The sequence below is a fragment of the Sciurus carolinensis genome, chromosome 5 (genome assembly GCF_902686445.1).
Source record: "Sciurus carolinensis chromosome 5, mSciCar1.2, whole genome shotgun sequence".
NCBI classification, from domain to species: domain Eukaryota; kingdom Metazoa; phylum Chordata; class Mammalia; order Rodentia; family Sciuridae; genus Sciurus; species Sciurus carolinensis.
The window spans coordinates 150,679,520-150,695,321 of NC_062217.1; the positions used below are offsets into that span (position 1 = coordinate 150,679,520).

A 15,802-nucleotide genomic window follows, 5' to 3' on the forward strand; every position below is an offset into this window, starting at 1 on the left:
GCGCGCTCCCCAACGTGGTCTCCCCGAGTAACACAAATCTAAGCACTAGAACCCGTGCCAGCCGGCCTTAGTTCAAAGCGACTACTACTCCCAGGAACCCTCGCGCGAGGCCAAGGCCTTCTTCCCGAGTGCGAGTCGGTCTTGCCTAACGGCCTTCTGGGATTCGTAGTCTTGCAGTGTCCTTCGGGACTTGTAGTTCCCTTCCCACAATCGGCTGGGCGAGGCGGCGCCGGCGATCAGAGCAGCGCTGGGTGTTTAGGGGCCAAGATGGCGGCGCGCCGGGGACGGAGAGACGGAGTCGCGCCGTCCCCGACTGGGGGCCCTGGTCCTGACCCCGGCGGTGGAGTCCGCGGCGGCGGTTGGGGGAGTCGGAACCAAGCGCCGTATGGGACCGTGGGCACCATGAGCTGTGGGGAGCAGGTGAGAGGCTGGCGGGCGGCCGGCGCCTGGCAGCAAAGCGGCGTGTGCCGGGCGGTGACACGTGGACGCCACAGGAAAGGGAGGAAGCGCTTGGGAGTCGATGCCGGGTGGCAGAGTCGGGCCGGGCCGGGCCGAGGGAACCTAAGCGATTGCTGGGGGTCCGCCGGCAGAGGTAGAGTACATACGTCTATTCCTGGGAACGCCGGAGTGGCAGAGCCGGGTGTCGGAAACATGGCCTGCGGTTGGGGAGGTCAGGAATTCGGAATTGAAGTCCGAATGCTAAGACCTCTTATGAGGATGCCGAGGAGGGGCTCCAAGAGCCCGGCGCCGCCGTTCCCTTTTTGGAACCACGTGGGGTGGGGGGGAGCTATTTTCCCGGGAGAACTTGTCTGTCTCCCCTCCCCCTCTAGGCGGCTCGGGCACCCACGTGGGTTGGTTGGGCTTCGGAGGTGAGGGGGGGCGCGGGTCCACGTGGGGGCGGGGAAGGGTTGTCCACGTGGCTCGCGTCCGGGGCTGTCCGGCATCTAGTAACCGCGCTGGAGCCGCACTGCTGGGAACTGGGTGTGTCTTAACTGGTCCCGCCATCCCCAGCCGGGGCTGGGGGCTACTGGCCAAAAAGGAAGGTAGAGGTTGCTAGATAGAACTTTTCAGGAGCTTTGGAGTTTTTCCCCTGTTGCATTGGTCTGTAGCGCCTTTCGACAGCGGATGGTGGACTTTCCAGATGTTCGGGGAGTCTTCCCTGCAGATGGCAATGTGATGGGGAGGGTAGAAGATTGTGGAGGAGTGAGCTTGTGGATGCTTCTGTCTGACCCGCTTGGGGTGGATTGTGAGTCACTGGCACTGGCGTTTTGGTGGCCTTCATTCCTCCCCCATCGTGACTCGGGACAAACTTTAAAAAAGGGAGAAGGAATCCTCTCCCTCTCACTTTTTCCTCTAGCATCTGTTTTGAGGAAGTAGTTAAGGCCTGCCCTGTGAACTGACAAACTGGGGGTGGTTTGTTTATATCCATATTTAAGGCTTTCTGGAATTTTGACTGGGATTGGGAAAAATTGGAGGTAGTTTGAGAGCTATTCAGTATTTAACACTAATTGAACATTTATTGGATGAGGGAGAGTTTTTCTGATCAGATTATATTTGACCTTGAGTTCTCCACACTTAAAAAGTGTTATTGTCTAACTTTTAAGTAGAGGGCTTCTTAAAAGTTACCACCTAGAGTGACAATGGGTGGGAATTAGTTTAAACTGTTATCTCTCTTCTGCAACTAAGTCAAGTCTTTAACAGAATTTTTCTCCTACTAGGCAGAAGTTGGGCTTCTTGGTGCCTGGTAATACCAGGTCCAGCAGACACATCCAGGTCCTTCCCTGGGAGAATGGCTTCTGGGTCATGAATTTGGGAGCAGCTCACCCCTTCTCCCTCATCTTTTCAGATCATAGCTTCTGTGGGTGATGGTGCCCACCCTCAGAAGGAGAGACAAGAGGGATCCAGCTGTAATACAAGTTAGATGATTATTTGGGGTTGGACAGAGTCTCATGGAGAGAGCACCTCCTCTCGACAAAAGAGGTGTATGTGAGCTAGTCAGTCAACCATCTAGTTACTGAGATGCCATTATGTTCAGGCACAGGGGATAGAGATAAACTCCACAAATGTGATCCGTGTTCTCCAGGATCTTTTGTTTAATCAGGATGGACAGATAATAAATGATGGTGTGTGGGACAAAAGGAAAATGAGGGATGTTTGAAATTATATAATTAGCTATAATAATCTACTTTGTAGGGTCTGGGAAGTGTCATGTTAAACTGAGACCCCAAGATTATATGTGTGTACAAAACTTTCATAGAGGGAATAATATGTGAGAGGTCTTGAGAGGAGTGAACATGGCTTATTGGAGGAACTGAGATACCTATATGGTGGAAGAGTGGGTGAGGACAAGCTGAAGGAAAAGAGTGTACTCAGGAAGACTACATCTCTGTAAGACACATTAAGGAGTTTAAACCTAACACTAAGAGCAGTAAGATGCCATTGAAGATTTACAGGGACTCTCAGGAAGTAATTGTGCATTTTAAAGTTTCTGGCCAATTTTGAACTCTGGAAGAACAAGATTCTCTCAGTTGTAAGGTCATTGAAGTTGAAAGTGCTGGTGACTGGCACACTTTTAGCCTGGGCTTAGTAGCCCTTGGATGATCTTGGTTCAATGGGAACCATGCAGTTTGGGAATCAAGAGATGGGTGAGGTTATGTAAGGGGAGGTGTCTGTGACTAGGTCTCCTGTACCTGGCTAATGGAGGTGGAGATTAATAGTTTGTAGAGCTAGGCATCATCTTGAGATTCTGGCCTGACGACTGGGGCTCTGGTAGGGAGGTGGCAGGGCAAGCAGAGATGCAGGTTCCTTGCTCACCAAGGACTGTTTGCTGAGCCAGCTGCTATTCACAGATGCTGGTTGTAATTACAGTATTGTAAAGGCCTGGGAGGGGTTAGTGCCTAAAACCTGCTACCTCTGAACCTGGCCTCCTAAAGTATCCCTAAGCAGCCCTTCCTTTCCCTGGGCCCTGGAACTCCAGCTTTTTAAAGAGGTTGTGTGTGTGGGAGGGTTATAGTCATACCTGTTGCTTTTTTCTTTTGGAAGTGGAGTGCCCAAGTTTCTCTTTGCTGAAGAAGGGGAGGGAGGTCTGCCTTGTCTGTGTTTGATCCTGTTCTTAGGCCTTTGCACCATGTTTCTAATAGTAGAGATAGTTGGGACTCTGTTCTCAGTCCTCACCAGTCCCATTCCACCCACTTCTGGCTCTGCCCGCACCCACTCTCTTGACAGGTTTGGGCGGGCAGCTTCCTGCCTCCTACCAAGGCAGAAGATGTTGTTAGCTCTCAGAGGACTGTGGGGTGGGGCCTCTTCATTTGCAAAATCAAGCTTTCCCCTTTTTGGCTCTCACCTGGAAGAAAGAGGTGGGAAAGAGACTCTGCCCTTGGAACTACCTTGAGAGACTGGATGACACACTTGGGGCTGGGATGTAACTCAGTGGTAGTGTGTGTGCTCAGCTTGTGCAATGCCCTGGGTTCAATCCTGAACATGGTGGGGGCATGTTCAGTGGGGTAGAACATGTATAAGGTATTGTTGGATATCATGGTTAACTGGGAAGTACAAGCACTTTTAATTTTTGGGAGGGAAGAAGAATATAAGGTAATAGAATATGGAGTTATTTGCCTCAAAGGAACTTAGAATCCATTTTGAGATGGGGAGGAATATCATGGAGTTGGGGACCAGAATGTGATTGTCAGAAAAGTGCATGCCTCAGAAAAATGTGTGAATTGGTGTGAGGAGAGATCAGTGTAGGCTGGGAAAGGTATCTTCTTCAAGAAGATAGATTTGAACTTAGCAGAGAACTGAGACTTACGTGGAATCTGAGTTGGGCCAGGTTGTTGTAGCTGAACTGTTTCCTGACTACTTTTCCTCTGGTGTACCCCCTCAGACTGACATCCTACCCACTGCTAGCAGATGAATTCTGAACAATATTGATTTTTTTGATATTTTTATTTACCAGTTTAATAATCCTCTGTTGCTCTACCTGTTTGTTGGAGTCCAGACTCTCTTCTGCCCAGAATACTGTCATCCTGATTGGCACTTTTGCTCGAGGGTTGTGCTTTTCTGCTTAATTAGCCCAAAGGTTTGGTGATGGTGAGGCTGCTGCTGAGTTTGGGTTCATTGATGGGGGACTGGATAGCTGATTTATGGAGCATATCCTTCAGTTGCCCCCAGAGGGCCTGTACCCTTGTGACCCTCCCCTCTTTTGCTTCAGGTGCTGCTACACGAAGAGGGGGATGATTCTGGCTTTGTCAATCTGTCTCGGCTGGGCCCATCACTGAGGGACAAAGATCTGGAAATGGAGGAGTTGATGTTACAGGATGAGACACTACTGGGGACCATGCAGAGCTACATGGATGCCTCCCTTATTTCCCTCATTGAGGATTTTGGGAGCCTCGGAGAGGTGAGCTAGAGCTGGACTTAGCTTTGTTTGGGAGGCTCTACCCCAGATCCTTGGAGTTGTTTTAGGCATGGCTCAGCCGTCTCAGGTCCTTGGCTTCTACGTATTAACCTGAGTTCTTGAGGTGTTTTTTGTCTCTAGGTAGGAGTTAGGTTGTAGACTACCATATAAGGATGGGATGTTAGGATGCCCTGGCTAGCTTAGATTATAGTCCAAGGCCTTTCCCTTTATCTGGGCCCTTGATCTCTGTTTTTGAGCCCAGTTCTAACCTAGCCAGGGGTCGTTTGCTGAGCATCCTATATCTTACCTGAAAATGGGGGGAGTATGTAAACCCAAGCTTAAGACTCAAGTCTAACAGGTCTCTGTTGGCACCAGGGAGGTGGTGGATTGTAAATGAGATTGGAACCCTTGCCTCCTGGTATTCACATCCTTCTTGCTGGCAGATTGAGCTGCAGTGATCCTAAGAGACTAATTTTCTTGGCATCCAGTCCTTCTAAGTGGTCCTGTAGGTCATTAGAGATGTTGGTGGGAACTTTCTGTTTTCTTTTTGGAGCAGAGCAGGTTATCTCTGGAGGAACAGAATGAAGTGTCGCTGCTCACAGCTCTGACGGAGATCTTGGACAATGCAGATTCTGAGAACCTGTCTCCATTTGACAGCATTCCTGACTCGGAGCTGCTTGTCTCACCTCGGGAGGGCTCTTCTGTGAGTAAGGGACTAAGGGAGGGGAACATGTGGCTGTTGAAAAGGTTACAGCTGCATCTATGGACCTGTTTACATAACTCTAGAGCACTAACTGATCTCAGGTTTTTCTCTCCTCTTAGCTGCACAAGCTGCTCAGTCTCTCTCGGACACCCCCAGAACGTGACCTTATCACCCCAATTGACCCACTGGGGCCCAGCACAGGCAGTAGTAGAGTAAGTGGGGTAAGCCTGGTCTTGGGTCCCTCAGGAACTTGCAGGTGGGTGTGGACAGTATGTGAGGACAAGTCTGGAAAAAAACTGTCCTAAAGAAAACTCCTGCTGAGACTTGTCTTCTCTCCTACAGGTTGAGATGTCTCTTGCAGATCCCTCCTGGGACTTCTCCCCACCTTCTTTCTTGGAGACCTCTTCTCCTAAGCTGCCCAGCTGGAGACCCCCAAGATCAAGACCACGCTGGGGCCAGTCCCCTCCTCCCCAGCAGCGCAGTGATGGAGAAGAAGAGGAAGAGGCAGCCACTTTTAGTGGCCAGATGCTTGCTGGGGAGCTTGACAACTCTGTGAGCACCATCCCAGACTTCCCCATGCACCTGGCTTGCCCTGAGGAAGAAGATAAGACAACAGCAGCAGAGGTGGCAGTGCCAGCAGCTGGTGATGAGAGCATCTCTTCCTTGAGTGAGCTAGTACGGGCCATGCACCCCTATTGCTTGCCCAACCTCACCCACATGGCATCACTTGAGGATGAGCTTCAGGAACAGCCAGATGATTTGACACTGCCTGAGGGTTGTGTGGTGCTGGAGATTGTGGGTCAGGCAGCCACAACTGGTGATGACCTGGAGATTCCAGTTGTAGTACGGCAGATTCCTACTGGACCCCAGTCTGTGCTCCTGAATGACTCACTAGAGGATAGTCCTGCCTTGCACCTGCTCATGCCCACACTTGAATCAGAAACAGAGACTGCTATACCCAGGATAGCCCCTGCCCTGAGAAAGAGGGGTTGTCATTGGACTCAGCATGCTTATTGGAACCGAAGGAAGTCTTGGAGCCACTGGTGTCCAAGGAGCTAAGGAACTCACCTGCCAATGCAGTGCTTGGTTCCCAGAGAGCTCGAAAGGGCAGGAGAAAGAAGAGCAAGGAGCAGCAAGCAGCCTGTGTGGAAGGTTATGCCAGGAGGCTGAGGTCATCCTCTCGTGGTCAATCTCTTGTGGCTACAGAAATGACCTCTCCAGCAAGCAACTTGCAGAAGCTGCCTCAGGAGGAACTCAGAGAGAGGGTGGGCTTTCCCAGGGTAGGGGGAAGCCACGGGCTTGGGCTCGGGCCTGGGCAACTGCCTTGGAGAAGCCTAGCTCTGGGAACTTAGAGAGAAGTGCTGGACAAGGTAGTCCTACTAAAGAAGGGCCTCTGGATCTGTACTCCAAGCTGGTTGACACTGTCCAAGCCAACCCTGTTTCACCCCATCTCTCATTGGTTGACTCTCCTCAAGCCAACCCCATGCCATTTGACTCTGTTGAAGCTAATACTACTGCAGTTGACCCTGCTCTGACCCACCCTGTTCCTGTTAACCTGGCTTCATTGAGCTCAGAGCTGGTTGACCCTCTCCCAACTGACCCAGTGTTGACTGAACCAGCCCTGGCTGACTCGGCAGCAGTTGACCCTGCAGTAGTTGTACCCATCTCAGATAATTTGTCATCAGTTGATGCTGTCCCAGCTGACCCTGTGCCAGTTGACTCTGTTCCCAGTGACCTGGCTCCAGTTGATTCTGTGCTGGTTAAGTCCAGACCAACAGACCCCAGGCGAGGTGCAACATCATCAGTCCAGGGAAGTTCAGCTTCCCAACTCCTGGATTCAGAGTCCTCAGAGCCCCCAAAGGCCATCATCACCCCTGAAGCCAAGGAGGTTGTAGGTCCTTTGAAGGTGGAAAGTGGTACTAATGCCACGGCCCAGGAAGCCAGACCACGGCCACTCAGCCTTTCGGAATACCGACGACGAAGGCAGCAACGGCAAGCAGAGGCAGAAGAGAAGAGTTCCCAGCCTCCAGCTGGGAAGTGGCCCAGCCTTCCAGAGACCCCCACGGGGCTGGCAGACATCCCTTGTCTTGTCGTCCCACCAGCCCCAGCCAAGAAGACAACTCCGCAGAGAAGTCCTGAAGCTCCTCCTGAGACTTACTTTGTGCCTGTGGGTCCCAGCCCTGATTCTCCTAGTCCTGAGCCATCTGCAAACAAGTCTATGGTCATAACACCCAACGAACAGGTGGTGCCATCCCAAGAGATGCCACTGCCGGCAAGACCTCCCCCTCCTGTGCAGTCCATGTCTCCTGCTGGGCCCATGCCTCACACAGTGCCCAGTCCTTTGCCTTTCCCCCCAGGTGGGCTGGCCATGCCCCCCATACTGCCTCCTCCTGCAAATGGACAAAGGGTCCCCAGTCTTCCCCTACCTCCTTTGCCACCTCCTGGTCTTCCAGTGTCTGTGGGACCAGTGCCACCTGATCCCTATACTCACTATGCCCCTGTGCCACCCTGGCCTTGCTATCCCCCTGTGTCCCCTTCTGGGTATCCTTGCTTGCCTCCCCCACCAACGGTGCCCCTAGTGTCTGGTACTCCTGGCACCTATGCTGTGCCTCCTGCTTGCAATGTGCCTTGGGTACCTCATCCTGCTCCTGTCTCACCTTACAACTCCAGTTGTACTTATGGGCCCATGGGATGGGGCCCAGGGCTACAACACCCTCCATTCTGGTCTGCTGTACCCCCACCTCCTTTGCCTTCAGCCTCTGTTGGGGGAGCTGTTCTCCAACCTAAGGTGGAGCCCAGTAGCATTCCAGCTGGTCCTCCTGAAAATGTACTTCCTGCGCCTATGGCTCCTTCCCTTAGTCTTGGGCCAGCTGGCCATGGAAACTCCACAAATAGAGACCACCAAGGTGGAGGTCAAGCCAGTGCCTGTATCTCCCCATCTGAAACACAAGGTTGTCCCTCCCTGGTGCAGAGCCCAGGATCAAGGCTCCACCATGTCTGTCTCCTGAGGTTGTGGCTATTGAGGAGCCTGCATCAGAGAGGCTAAAACCTGAGACCCAGGAGACCAGGCCTAGGGAGAAGTCCCTATCTCCTGCTATTAAGGCTGTTCCCTTACCAAGGCAGAGCATTGTCCCCAAGCTGCCTGCTGTCCACCCAGCCCGTCTAAGGAAGCTATCCTTACCTGCCCACCCCCCGTACCCAGGGGTCCTGAGGATGTGGTACAGGCTTTCATCAGTGAGATTGGTGAGTGGCACGCAGTGCAGTTGGTATAAAAGGGTACAGGGGTTGCCTGGGAGTGTTCTCATAGAATAGGATAAACCATCTTGATGAGGTAGCTTTGTTGGTTTCTTTGGAGGGTTTTTAAGAAGCAGAGCTCTGGGTGGTTTGACTTATCAAGCTTTGTGCTATTTCCTTGGATCACTTAGTTTGGTGGCCAAGGGGCATGTAAAGGGAGAAGTGAAGTGATTGGGGTCTTCTTGGGACTTGAATATGTAGGAGCTGCTTTTAATTCTTGATTGTGTGCCTCCACAGGAATTGAGGCATCAGACTTGTCCAGTCTGTTGGAGCAGTTTGAAAAATCAGAAGGTGAGGGAACCTGGATAGTTTGGTTCTTATCCTTTTTTGTTACTGCTTCCTGTGTGCTCAGCCTTGTAGTTGCTTCAGCTAGGTTGGAGGGGAGTAGTAATCTCAGCCACTGTGGTCGCCCCCTATTGAAATGGAAGTGATAAGATTCAACTATGATAGTAATCTAAGCCAGGGACAATGGTGGTACAGCATGGCATATACTAGAGTAGATGGAGGGGCTGGGGTGTAGCTCAGTGGTAATAGTCACCTGGCGTGCCCTGAGTTTGCTCCCTAGCACCACAAAACAAGATAAAAAAAGGCCAGATGGGGAGTTCCAGGTTGGTTGGGATTGTTTGGGGATATACTTCTAGAGGGAAGTAGCTCCCAAGCTGAGCCTTGAAAGGTAGGATTTCATAGACTACATGTGGTAAATAAAGGCAGGGAGAGGAGATATAAGGATTTCTATATGGTGGGTGTTTATTTGTGTTTTGGTACCAGGAATTGAATCCACAGGCATTTTACCACTGAGCTACACTCCTTTTTATTTTTTATTTTTCAAGACAAGGTTGCTAAGTTGTGTAGGGCCTTGCTAAAATTGTTGAGGCTGGCCTCAAACTTGTGATCCTCCTGCCTGATGCTCCCAGTTCACTATGATATATGCATGTGCCACCATACCCAGCTGTACGGTGTATTTGGAAGGCAATGAATAGCTTTTTCTAGACAAGGCATGATCTAGGTGCTGTGGAGCTTCCTGTATGCAAGGAGGTTATGGTCTGATTAGGGAGAAAGGTCTGCAGATATGACTGCTCAGTTAGTATTAGTACCAAATACCTATAGTACAAAGCAAAATAGAAAATACAAGTGTGGGACAAGAGTAGACTATGAGGGGCTGGCGAGATAGCTCAGTTGGTAGAGTGCTTACCTTGTAAGCACAAGGCCCTGGGTTCGATCCCCAGCACCCAAAAAAAAAAAAAAAAAAAGAGTAGACTATGAGCTAGGGATGCAGTTTAGTTGGAGAACATATACTTAGCACACACAAGACCCTGGGTTTAATCCCCACCACCACCCACACACAAAATACTCTGCTGCTAGGAAGTTAACTAGGCAGGTCATGCAGAACCTTCAGTGGTAAGCTTATAAATTTGGACTCAATTTCTCAGCTTCAATGGGGACTGTGTTTTGTTTATTTTATTTTATTTTTATTTATTTTAATTTTGTGTGTGTGTGGTGCTGAGGATTAAACCCAGGGCCTTATTTGGTACGGGGGTTGAACCCAGGGGCACTTAACCACTGAGCAACATCCCCATACCTTTTTATTTTTTTATTTTGAGACAGGGTCTTGCTAAGTTGCTTATAGCCTCACTAAGTTGCTGAGGCTGGCTTTGAACTTAACCATCCTCCCTCAGCCTCCTGAGTGAGTTGCTGGGATTATAGGTGTGTGCCACTGCACCTGGTGGGAGTGTATATTTCTGAGTAGAAAACAGGTGATTCAACATAATATCTGGGCACCTACTAGAGGAGACTGAATCTCTGCAGAGAGCCCAACAGGGAGTAGACAAAGTGGCTTACTTTCTTTGGGTCTCAGAATAAGCCCTTCTGTGCCACCTCAGTCTGGAACAGCTGGTTGGGCTTTTAACTAGTTTGGTTTCTTTGCAGCCAAAAAGGAGTGTCCTCCTCCAGTTTCCTGCTGACAGCTTGGCTGTAGGAAACTCAGGGTAAGTATGGAGACATGTGAATTAACCCTATAGTTGTTGGTCAGCAGCCTGATCAGTGCTCCAGGACCGTCGACTGGATGCCTCTATTGCAGGGACATTCAATCAGCTCTAGCCTCTTCCCTGTTTCTCTACCCACTGCTCTGCCTTTTGTGACCAGCACTATCCTGGGTAGTATTGAGTGGGAGGGTGTGTATGTCCACCAGCTGGTTCAAGTCAGGAATTCCAGGTGCCTTTGTCATCTTCTGGCAAGTTATGCCTTTGGGGATTTCTTTCTTTCATATAACAGACTTTTTAAGTGTGCTCAGTGCTGGTGTGGAATAATTTAAAGTAGGGGAAGATGTTAATGACTTGGGCTTCCCTGACTTCTTGGAGAATATGGGCACACTGAACTGCCTCACTCCCCAGTCTTCCAGCAATGAGAGGCCTTTTTTCATTTTCATGTACATGGTATACCATCCTGTTTTGCCAAGCATGTTCCCCTCTGTGTTGGTTTTAGGTTGGTTTGAACTGGGTAGGCAAGGCTCCTGATTTGAAGGAGATGGGGGGTATTCAAGGTCATAGTCAGCCTGCATCCTGTAATTGGGCAGAGCTGAGTTGAGATTCAATCTATAGTTCAGTCACTAAGCCCCCTTTTGTGTTGGAAGAGGATGAATGGGGGCAGTTTGTGCATCCTGTTCTTCTCTGCACGCACCCTCTCCCATTGCTTGTGAGGAAAGCAGATGTACAAATATTGAGGAGGCAATGAACCAGGCTTTCCCTTTTCCCCCCTGCCAGCAGCGTTGACACTCCCCAGGAGAAGAGACCCCTAGACCGGTTACAAGCCCCAGAACTGGCCAACGTGGCAGGTGGGTTCAGTTTGGGGAACTCTACCTATGATTAGTTTGTACGGAAAATGTGCAGTGCCCACTCTGCATCAAGTGTATATAGGCACGGAGGATACAGAGATGTGATCTCCATCTTCGAGGTTCTCATAGTCTAGGGGGTAGATCTGTAAACAAATGAGCATGTTGAGTATCTAAGGTGATATGCGAAAGAAGCTTGTGGTTTTCAGTGAGATTTGAAGAGGGCAGTCAGGGAAGGGTTATATAGGTTATCTCCTGAGCTGATACTTGAGAAAATCATTGCTATCAATCAGGTGGTAGATTTAGGGGATGGGGCTATCTAAGCAAATGGAGTAGCTGGAGTGAATCGAAGAATCAGAACCAGCCTGCCATGCTTTGGGAAATTGAGTAGCTCAGTTTCACTTGAATCATAATGGATGATCAGGGTAGTGGGTAGAGCAAAAGCAGGAGACGAAGCTGAACTGGTAAATAGGAGATTGATTATGGAATTTTGAATGCCATGTTAAGTTGTTTGGACTTTATCCTGTGTATTGAAGAAATAATTGATATGACATTGGTTTTTGGATGGTATATCTAACATTTGGATTGTAGAAGGGTGGGCAGGTATGAGGCTGGAAGCAGGAGGATAAGGTTATTTCATGAATCCAAGCAAGATGCAGCCTAGAGTCAGGCAGTGCTGGGTGGAGGAGGTAGATCTAAGGATGGAGAGGCAGATCAGATAAAACCTGCTCACCAGTTAGATTTGGGTAGTTGAGAGCATGAGGAATTTAATTTAGGAAGACCCTAGCTGGATGGGTTTTTAATTGCCAGTTCCCAAGATGGGGAACATGGGGGAATGAACAGTTGAAATAATGGGAGAAGTTGGGCTGTTGACTATTCCTTGTGTACTTTTGTGAGAAGTGGGGTCTCTGGAGCCTAGAGGTGGTATTTGGAAGTGTAGAATCGGATCTCACCTTGCTATCTCCATCCTCCCTCCCCCCCACAGGGCTCACCCCTCCTGCTACCCCTCCCCATCAGTTATGGAAGCCCTTGGCTGCTGTCTCACTACTGGCCAAAGCCAAATCTCCTAAGGCCACCGCCCAGGAGGGAACCCTGAAGCCTGAAGGAGTTACAGAGGCCAAACATCCAGCTGCAGCCTGCCTCCAAGATGGGGTCATGGCCCTAGTCCAGTCCATGTGGGCTCTGGGGACCATGACTATTGTGTCCGGAGTAGGACACCCCCCAAAAAGATGCCTGCCTAGTCATTCCAGAGGTGGGCTCCCGATGGAATGTCAAACGACATCAGGACATCACCATCAACCTGTCTTGTCCCTGGGCCCAGTTGCTCCCCTATTTCCATGCATAACCACCTCCCAGGAGCCACTTGATCACAGGACTAGCAATGAGCAGGCAGATCCCTCAGCACCTTGCCTTGCCCCATCTGCTTTGCTGTCTCCTGAGGCCTCACCCTGCCGGAATGACATGAACACTAGGACTCCCCCTGAGCCCGCAACCAAGCAGCGGTCATTGCGCTGTTACCGAAAAGCCTGCAGGTCAGCCAGTCCCCCAAACGGGGTTGGCAGGGCCGTCGCGGCCGCAGCAGCCGTTCTGTCAGCTCTGGGTCCAACCGGACCAGTGAAGCATCTTCCTCATCGTCGTCTTCCTCATCCCGGTCCCGGTCCAGGTCCAGGTCCCTCTCCCCCCCACACAAGAGGTGGCGAAGGTGAGCTCTGATGGCCTGTTAGGTCCTCTCCATTTAGGAAGTTCATGCACCTCTCTTCTCTGGTTTACTTTGAAAGCTTTTACACATTGGCTTGGGTACTTTCAGGCACAAAGTCTTCTATTTCTGTCTTTGGCCTTTGTCTTCTCTCCTTTCGTGGGTTGAAAGAGGAAAGCTATGAGACTATAGCTTCTATTCCCTGTTGGAGTTTGGGGTATTCCTCAGTCTCCTATTTCCTTGAGACATGCCTTGGGAGACTTAGGGTTTGATCTTGACTATATCTTTCTTCACATACTGTTATCAGTCCTCATTTATGGTATGTTCTTGGTGGTATGTGGATAATGGTATAATTGTTAATGGGGAACAGTTCATCATTAATTACCTGTTGAGGAAAGTGTTTTGGGACAGTTCCTTGGATGTCACTGTGGCCTCATTTATTTCCTGGTAGTATCTTTTTTTCCTCAGCAACAGACCAAGTTTTCTACTTACTCAATTAAGAATTCTTGGGTTTTGACAGTGATCATATCTCCAGAAATGGCCCCTACTGTAAGTCTAACACAGTCATCGCCCTTTATGTCATGGTCACAGTATTTTTTTTTTTTTTTTTTTGGCTGTGCTGGGGATCGAACCCAGGGCTTTGTGCTTGCAAGGCAAGTACTCTACTGACTGAGCTATCTCCCCAGCCCCAGTATTCTTGAGACATGGTTGGGAAGCACTTATTACCCAGAGATCCTGTACAGGGTCCAACACCATAGATAAAGCTGGTTATGAGAACTAAGGCCCATCCCTTTATCTTTCTTAGTCTCCATTATTTTCCTTGCTCTTTCTGATTTGCTAAATGTATTTCAGTTTTCAATTGTATTGTTAAGAATAAACATGTCTGCCAGAACACACTCAAACATTCCAGATTGTGTAAAATTCCATGAAGGGCCTGTTTTTTCATCTGTTATCTAGACTCCTCTGCTATGCTTTATCTTTGTTCCTGAGCTTCCTGGACAGAGGCAGGGCTGGGGCCTGGCTGAGGTAAGTGGACTATATTTGTACCACCCCAGCATTTCATGTGCCTTTTAATTCTCTAGGTCCAGCTGCAGTTCCTCTGGACGTTCCAGAAGATGCTCTTCCTCTTCTTCATCATCATCTTCTTCGTCGTCTTCCTCATCCTCATCATCTAGTTCCCGAAGCCGTTCTCGCTCCCCATCCCCCCGCCGGAGAAGTGACAGGAGGCGGCGGTGAGCATGTTTCCTGAGGCAGTGACTCTGGGATGCAGATGCCCAAGAGTTCTGAGTCTTGAGTCGTCTTGTGTTTGGAGGGCTGATGACATCTTCTCTTGTTAGGTACGGCTCTTACCGTTCACATGACCATTACCAAAGGCAGAGAGTGCTGCAGAAGGAGCGTGCAATAGTGAGTAGAGGAGCAGGGTCATGGGAGGAGAGGACTTGCCCTGAGCCAGGAGCTCAGAGAACCATCTGTAACTGCACCTCTGGCTCAGTCTGTTACTTTCCTTGATACCCAATACAGAAGAGAGAAGGGTAGTCTTCATTGGGAAGATACCTGGCCGCATGACTCGGTCTGAGCTGAAACAGAGGTTTTCTGTTTTGGAGAGATTGAGGAGTGCACCATCCACTTCCGAGTCCAAGGGTAAGTTTGGGTCTGTGGTCAGGATATCCTTTTTGTCCCATTTGTCTACCTAATGTTTCTTTATCTTGCTTCCTTGTTCTGGTGTGCTACTGTCAGGACTGGCTACTGGGGAATGAGAACCACCTCTGTACCTTGGGGTACTATGTCTTTTTCATGTGCCTAAATGACTCTACCTTCTCACTAGTGATAACTACGGCTTCGTCACTTATCGATATGCTGAGGAGGCATTTGCAGCCATTGAGAGTGGCCATAAGCTGCGGCAAGCAGACGAGCAGCCCTTTGATCTTTGTTTTGGGGGCCGCAGGCAGTTCTGCAAGAGGAGCTATTCTGATCTGGTGAGTGGAGGAAGGGCCTGAGGTTTTGGCGTACTATATCTGTTCCCCAGAAGGGTTCCTAGCCTTGGGAGTGGACCTAGGCAGACTTCTCATCTGACATATAAAGAACCTAAGCGGTGGGTGAAGGGAAAAGTGGGGCTCTCCTGTATCTCTTTGATTTAAAATTGGGGCCATTTTAGCTCCATTCACTATGTGGATAGGTGATGGCTGGCCATTGAGAACCCTGTGGTTGGGAAGTATGTTCAGAGACTTTGATCTTCATCTCTCTCTACCTTTGTAGATTCCAATCGGGAAGACTTTGACCCTGCTCCTGTAAAGAGTAAATTTGACTCTCTTGATTTTGACACATTGTTGAAACAGGCCCAGAAGAACCTCCGGAGGTAACCCTGGGCTTCCCCCCCCCTTTCCTTTTTCTTTGGAGGTGTCCAACCTCCTCCACCCACCTCCCCACTCTAGGGGAGAGAGCTGCTAGTGAGGAGATGACTGTTTATAAAGAAATGGAAAAAAGTGAAATAAAAAATGTGTTAAATCAGATTTTTTAAAGGGGTATTTTTTTTTTTATAACAGGTGTTGAAACAAGTTAATTGCATTCCTATGTAAGATGGTTGGAACTGGGGTTCCCCAGGTGTTTGGAACATCTAAGTCACTATGCAGACTAATAAACACAAACTACAGAGAACTCCCAAGTGTTATTGTACTTCTTTCTATGGTGCTAAGGTGCCACATGTGTTCACTTTTCCTCTGTGAACATAATCGGATCCGCTTACCTCCATTGAGTTCCTAGGATCTCTGGTGAGGTGCAAATCCCACTGGATTTAAAACTTGGCTCCTCAGGTGTATTGTCTGAGAAATAAGTCAGGGCAGTGCTTCTCCAACTTGAAAAGACATTTAAATAAAAAAGGCTGGGGATGTG

General features: G+C 49.5%; 1 protein-coding gene across 1 annotated transcript; it reads left to right on the forward strand.

The window, feature by feature from the left end:
- Positions 1 to 215: 215 nt before the first annotated feature.
- On the forward strand, positions 216 to 15,558 carry Pprc1 (PPARG related coactivator 1). The gene is given in 27 exon segments (XM_047553749.1): positions 216 to 420; positions 4,208 to 4,396; positions 4,950 to 5,096; positions 5,216 to 5,317; positions 5,439 to 6,063; positions 6,066 to 6,347; positions 6,350 to 7,977; positions 7,979 to 8,050; positions 8,052 to 8,273; positions 8,275 to 8,304; positions 8,306 to 8,339; positions 8,628 to 8,681; positions 10,317 to 10,342; positions 10,344 to 10,375; positions 11,150 to 11,220; positions 12,203 to 12,367; positions 12,370 to 12,450; positions 12,453 to 12,512; positions 12,515 to 12,760; positions 12,763 to 12,919; positions 13,996 to 14,145; positions 14,251 to 14,316; positions 14,433 to 14,506; positions 14,509 to 14,554; positions 14,739 to 14,889; position 14,943; positions 15,170 to 15,558. Coding segments are annotated over 27 exon segments (4,968 nt in total). The 5' UTR covers positions 216 to 267; the 3' UTR covers positions 15,274 to 15,558.
- Positions 15,559 to 15,802: the final 244 nt, after the last annotated feature.